Below are 6,872 nucleotides of genomic sequence, written 5' to 3'. Positions count from 1 at the left end.
TATTAATATATATTTATGGTTTGGTCGTTTGGTCTTGGTCAGTGTACAAATGGCCAAAGAAAAACTAATCCAAAGCCCACTGGAAATACTAGAAAACTGACCAACTCAGGTCGAGTTGATTGGGTTGGTTAGTTTCATCAATTTGATGAAAAAGCCTAGCTAAAATAAATTATTGTTTTTTTTTTGTATTATAAAAAAATTATTAAAAGTAGTATATAAAATATAAATAATTATTAGCTATTTAAAAAATTAAAAATATAAAACAATTATATACTCTTATGTGTTTCTATTATTTCATTTTCACTTAACAAATCCCATACATGACAAAGGTATGCCAAATGCGACCTAAAGCCCATCTAAAAATGTTGCGGTCCAATGACCCCCTTACATACTTGCATTGTAATTTGTTTCGTGGAAGGCATGCATACACATGCCTATCCTATGGCAAATTGGCAAGTGTAAGACACACCATATATGTAGACAAACTATAATTAATTCTTTAGGGAGAGCACATATACGCCCCACAAAGGGTGCCCTACAAACGCCCCACATTCAAGTGGACAATGAACCGATCAAGGGTTCGGTTCTTGGGTCTAACAGTCTGATTGTTTAAATTGAACGGATGATCCATTTTGGCAAAAAAATAAAGAATATTAAAAAAATTAAAAAAAAAATAAAAACCAGCCAAACCATTGAACAGTTCAAACAGTTTGACCGCCCAAATCAACGATTTATTGACCAAATCAATAGTTTTTGGGAAAATATCGATTCTAAAGTAAAACAGAACTGATCACCTAACTGGTTTCCAATTTTTCCGGTCCCATCGGATTTTGAAAACCATCAACATCTCAGCGTGTATTGGAAACATCTCCCACTAAAATTGACAGTGGAAGATGTTCCTCATACACGATTGGAATGTGCTTGGGGCGTTGGGCGTTGGTGGGGCGCAGATGTGAATTCACCTAGAGACATGGCGGGGCCCACCAAATCACATTCCCCAACACAAAATTATCTACAAATCCCACTTTGTCTCGAGGGCATGGTGTCCAGGAATTCCATATACTCGTTGCATAGTAGCATTTCCTCATCTCAGAACAAATCAGCCAAGAAATTTGAGGACCCCCTGTTTCCACGTACACTAAGCAATTTCTTCATTACTTATTGTCCATTGATTAATGATCAATCACTCCTGGTTTGATGAACGGTCTTGATTGATCCATAAAAAAACTAAATACCTCTAATCTGTAGATATTTTATTTTGATGAACGGTTTGATGAACGGTCCAGCATAAATTGCAAATATTTTATTTTGAAATGATTTTGATTTCACAAGAAAAAAAGAAAAAAAATGTACAAAGAATAAAAGAAAAAAAAAGGAAGAAATAATCCCCCCTTTGGAGATAGAAAGAAAATCTCATTAGCCCCCCAAAACCAAAGACAGGCACCCTCAACCAATCACCAAGCCCCAACTCAGCCATCACACTCCTCCTAACCTTATCCTCTCCATCTCTCCACCCCGCTTCTCCACCTCTTCTACCTCTCACCGAATCTAAAACCAACCCCTCCACACTCCCTTCTCAATCTCTCTCTCTCTCTCCCCTCTCTGCAACCCTTTTCTTTTTTATTCTGCACAACCCAAAGCAGGGAGTAGCGAAGAAAAGATGTCTCTCACCATACCCACCTCCCTCTCCAAACCCATCTCAAAACCCAGATTCATCTCCCAGAAAACACGCACTCCCATCCTCTGCTCAGCCTCTCCAACCCCAAACCAACAGCAATCTTCCTCCTCCACATCCTCCCTCCAAGCCTTCTCCGCCGCGCTAGCACTCTCCTCCATTCTCCTGTCGGCTCCGCTCCCCGCAGCTGCCGACATCTCAGGCCTCACACCATGCAAGGAATCAAAGCAATTCGCCAAGCGCGAGAAGCAGCAGCTCAAGAAGCTCGAGAACGAGCTGAAACGCTACGCTCCCGACTCTGCACCCGCGCTAGCCCTCAAAGCAACCATGGAAAAGACCAAGCGTAGATTCGACAATTACGGAAAGCAGGGGCTGCTCTGCGGATCCGACGGTCTCCCTCACTTGATCGTGAGTGGGGACCAGCGCCACTGGGGCGAGTTCATCAAGCCCGGTATTTTGTTCCTGTACATCGCTGGGTGGATCGGGTGGGTCGGCCGCAGCTACTTGATTGCGATCAGGGATGAGAAAAAGCCGACCCAGAAGGAGATCATTATCGACGTGCCGTTGGCCTCGAGGTTGCTCTTCCGAGGCTTCAGCTGGCCCGTTTCAGCCTACAGAGAGTTCGTCAACGGTGAACTCGTCGTCAAGGATGTCTGAATCTAAAGAGGTTAGTCTATTTTCACTATCAACCGACTTTCCGTTAAGAATGGTTTGTATTTTGTATTGTCGTTTAAAAATGGTTAAGCCCATGCCCGGCCCATGAACATATCTAATTACCACTACATAATGTTTAATGGGCTGAGGCCCAAACAAGTAACAAAACTGAATGAAAGGAACGGATTGCCTGCGTTTTATCAAGAGCAAAGTTGTTTGGGGCTTAGGCTTTGGATCGGGCCCATTCAAGTTTTTCCAAAACCCGGCCCATGAACTGATCTAATTACCACATAAACTGAATGAAATATGCTTAATCCAGAGCATTGACATTTCTATTTTTTATTTTATTTTGATTAAATATATTACAATGGACATTATGGTCAAAACCGTTATTTTTCATTTCCGTATAATGGAAGGTCTATTAAATCATTTTAAACTATTACGAGTGTTAAAATGAGCCTCTAAGTCATTATAATCTTTTGTAATTTATTTACTTTTTCAGTGAATGTGCGGTGGTGATTACTTTCAACGATGCATCCATCAATTGGGACCATCTAATTTTACCCATGGGCCCATCTACGACATGGGCTTCTAGTGGGCTAGTAGATAACTGACTCATTTCTCACGTCTAGGAATCTGGGCCATCCCATATATATATATATATATATATATATATATATATATATTCAAATTACTTGTTTTTATATCTTATTTCTTTTATGCATTGATAATGGTTCAGGTGCATTGGGAGAAGGGAAGATAGGAGGGGAAGAGAAGAGCTTCACATTTGGTGGTTATTGAAGAGAGAAAGAAGAGATGAATGAAAAAGTCTTGTACTTATAGTTGTAATTGTATTTATCTGTATTTTTGTTGAACACAAACTAAAGTTCTTCATGCTACATTTTGTGATTAGTGCTTTAGTTATCTTGTTTGATATCTGTTCCAAACAATGGATTTAGCAAAACCAATCAAGAAGAACAACCTCTGCTGGATTTGTTTAGATTTTTTAATTACAGATTTCTTGTTAACAGACTAAAGAAAAGGGTTGTTTTTTATTGTTTAGATCATTTTCTTGCAAATTTCTAGTTAATTCTACAAATTATTCAATGCTAACAAAGCAAAAGTATACTAATCCATTCAATAATCCCCTAATTGGATAATTTTTTGCTTTTGAGCTTTGTGCACTAAAACAGCTTTAAAAGCACAAATCCTGTAGCTTATCCAAACCCAATTTAAATTAATACAAATGCACCAACTATTAAGTATCAAAATGGGGGCCATAGACATGTATTAAATCATAAATTTCTTAATTCAAATCTAAATCATGCAATTTAAGGGGCGTTTCTATAACAACTTTTGTTTTTTTGCTATATTAGTAAAAAATAAAAACATGTTATTGAACTCTATTTTTGTTGTCAAAGGGAAAAACAAGTAGGTTTTATGTTGAAAATACAATACATAATTTCGAAACCAAACAAAATATTGATTTGTAAAACAAAAACAAAATTTCTAGTATAGAAAATATGATTTATGGAGCATGGTATTGAATATTCAAGAACATGTTTTTTTATGTTTTTGTTTTAAGAACAATCTGTTTTCAAATATAATGGTTTTAATTTATTTATGGAATCAGCAACAAGAAAAACAATTCACTTCGTAGAACACCCTCTTAAATTTAATATGTCCTAATATATGGTTATTTGCAAACTCTGGACCTAGTCATCAGTTCAGAGACCATTCATGCCAAAATTCGACATGAATCCAATCTACTAGTCAATTTTAGTCGGCTTTCTAGGTTCTACAATTTTTGGAGGCTGGATGATCGAGTTGTTAGTTAAGATGGTAAGCTCTGATAACACAATGAGCTTTCGAATTTTATAGGGATGCAAATTAGGGATGGCAATTTCTCCCATAAAAATGGGGCCTCGCCTCAAGTTTTACCCGATCTTAAACAAGGGTGGGTGGGCACAAGGAAAATATTTTTGCCCTGAATTGGGGACGGGGTGTGGATGGGGTTTGCATATAATTCTTCGAGCCCGCTTTGAACCTGATGGTAAATTAATAAAATATCTCTAGATTTAATATTGATTTTTATAATATCTCTAAGTTTTCTCCAAATTCTTAAGATCCTTGGATCCCATAATTCTGTTTGTAAAGTACCCCCAAATTATCATAATTCAATTTCTAAAATACCCCCAATTATCATAATCCTATTTGTAAAATACCCACAAATTAGATTATTTTTAGGTGATTGTCTTGGAATGGAAAAAAACCGGGGATTCCCCACCCTTAACGAGGAGTGAGTTCCCTGCCCTAAACCCGCCTTGACAATAGGGACGAGGTGGAGATGGAGCAGAGCATCTTAACTTTGGGGTGGGGATGGGGAAGGGGTGCCCCACCCCAAACCCGTCCCATTGCCATTAATGCAAATGGTATCTTGTCTCAGTTTGAATTCAAATTTGAATTGTTAAGGGTAATCTGAATTCGATCATTTTATAATTAGATCAAATATAGATCCTTAAGGTTATGTTTGGTTTGAAGGAAAAGGCAGAGAAAGAAAGGAAAAGAGAGCAAAACCTACCTATACAAGGTTTATAAAGGTTTCCCTACCTTTCCCTATTTTTTCCTTCAAACCAAACCCATAAAATGTTATATTGCATTAATTAATGAAGTTGGTTTGGTTGTTGTTGTGTGTGTTGTGCTTTTTCTTTTTTTTTTTTAATTTTCATAAAAAATGAAAACCTCATCAGATTTCGATGCTCCCCTTGATGGATGGCTGTGGCTAGGGAGCTTTGACTTGCAAAAAACAAACAAGGGATTGGAAACACAGTCTACTAGAGCAGTATGCAATGGAGAGCTCTCCAATCTGAACTGGGCTGAAAATAGTGGGAGGGTTATTTGCCCTTTCCAATATGTTATCTCACATATGAGATGCCATTATGTAATGGCTTAACCCAATGTTTATTTCCCTATTTTTTAGGTGAGGAATATAATTAATTTGCATGTTGGGAGCAAGAGACTCAAAAGACCAATTCAAGCTCCTCTAGATTATATCACTTAATCATCTATGCTAAAAACCAAACAAATGGCTTTCCATTGACATAGTAAGAGTTGGAAAACAGAAATAATATCTAATGTAATCCAATAAAAGTGGTTCTCTGTGCATAAAAAATCATCTTCAAAGAAGCAAACGCCGAGAATAAATTTTTTCTTTTATAGAAATAGGATCTAATGTAATCCAATAATAGAGGTTTCTCCATACATAATAACCTATATCCATATTTATACTACTGATGCTGCTCAATCCAAGGTGATGCATAAATTGAGGAGAGCAATCAAATAGTCCTTACCAATAGGGCGGAGCAGAGCTACAAGGACGAGGCCGCGCTGTAAGATCTGCGATCAAGAAAGGAGAAGTCAGAGGCCCAAGGAGATATCCCCGGGTAGATACTCCGATGCTCAAGTTAGTAGGAGTTGGTAGATGGTCGGGCCAAGCAATGAGAGAGCTGGTCCGAGCTAAGTAGTAGTATGGGTGTCAGAAGTTGGGGGGTCCCTTACTTTGAGCATGGAGTACCTCTTTATAGCCAAAAATCCATGTCCTAGTCGGATTGGACTTCCGGGGTTGTTGGGATGAGGTTAGCCACTGAAGTATTCGGGATAGAGTCTTACTCCTCTTTATCCATAGTTGTTCTCATCCGTGTGACATGTAGCTGACGTGGTTGAAAGGATAAGATCAGGGGTCACAATAATAGTGTAGCTCGATCGAGCTATACCAACATGGTCGAGCTAGGCCGATGTGGCCAGACGATGATTAGGCAGCCACGTGTCTTTCAGGACCAGTTCAACCATGACCCGAACACCACTCCCACAGTTCCGAAGTCAAGGAATGAAGTGCTCCCACTTTGTTCCTCGGTTGAGGAACTTCCAAGTTGATGTCTGGTTGAGCGTTTGGTCCCTTGATGTTCCTCGGTGTTTGCCAGAATGTGAGGTCCGCACAATGTAGGTTGTAGCCAAGGAGTCCTTCAATCGTCGGCTACAAAACTCGAAGAATTCTAGCTTTGGAATCCGAACACCACTCACCTAGTTCGAGTTCGTCTCCCTGGTGGGGTCGAGGAAGGGTTCTTCGTTCCTTAGTTGAAATGTTGCGTGGTTGCTTAGCTCGATCGGCTATCAAGGAGGGGATTTCCGATTCCTTGTGGAGGCTGAGCTTCGGTGTTAAGGCCACTGTGATGCTCATCCATGGTGTGCCGAGCTCCGAAGTCGGGAGCTTAGCTCGGCCGAGTGTCAAGGAAGGGCTTTCTGATGCCGGTGGGAGGCCGAGCTTTGCTGTTGAGGCGTCAAGCCAAGGAACTCTGAGTCAAAGTATTCCTATTTCTTGGCATTTGATTGTGAGACGATTTGTGCAACCGTGCAATGTAGATGGTGGCCAGGGAATCTTCAATCGTTGGCTGCGGAACTTTAAGGTTTTTGATTCTAGAATCCGAACACCACTCCCCCAGTTCCATAGTCGAGGAGGAATAATGTTCGGCTGAAGTGTAGCACG

At 39.6% G+C, this 6,872-nt stretch overlaps 1 protein-coding gene across 2 annotated transcripts; it reads left to right on the top strand.

Moving 5' to 3' along the window:
* The first annotated feature begins 1,541 nt into the window (after positions 1-1,541).
* PSAF (photosystem I subunit F) lies at positions 1,542-3,339 on the top strand. 2 transcript variants are annotated; one of them, XM_010275789.3, is made up of 2 exons: positions 1,542-2,342; positions 2,832-3,339. In XM_010275789.3, the coding sequence occupies exon 1, from the start codon at positions 1,661-1,663 to the stop codon at positions 2,330-2,332; it is 672 nt and encodes a 223-aa protein (XP_010274091.1). In that variant the 5' UTR covers positions 1,542-1,660; the 3' UTR covers positions 2,333-2,342; positions 2,832-3,339. The 2 variants fall into 2 exon arrangements, with proteins under 2 accessions (XP_010274091.1, XP_010274090.1); XM_010275788.3 differs by having other exon boundaries at positions 1,543-2,342; positions 3,069-3,339.
* The last annotated feature ends 3,533 nt before the right edge of the window (positions 3,340-6,872 follow it).

This window comes from Nelumbo nucifera, chromosome 7, assembly GCF_055504915.1.
Source record: "Nelumbo nucifera cultivar China Antique chromosome 7, China Antique-T2T, whole genome shotgun sequence".
Lineage (NCBI taxonomy): Eukaryota > Viridiplantae > Streptophyta > Magnoliopsida > Proteales > Nelumbonaceae > Nelumbo > Nelumbo nucifera.
Note: the sequence above shows the minus strand (reverse complement) of the source record. Positions and strands in the feature narration are given on the sequence as shown.

What these genes read in the sequence shown, in the direction of transcription:
- PSAF (XM_010275789.3), top strand. Translation starts at nt 1,661, where the DNA reads ATGTCTCTCACCATACCCACCTCCCTCTCCAAACCCATCTCAAAACCC.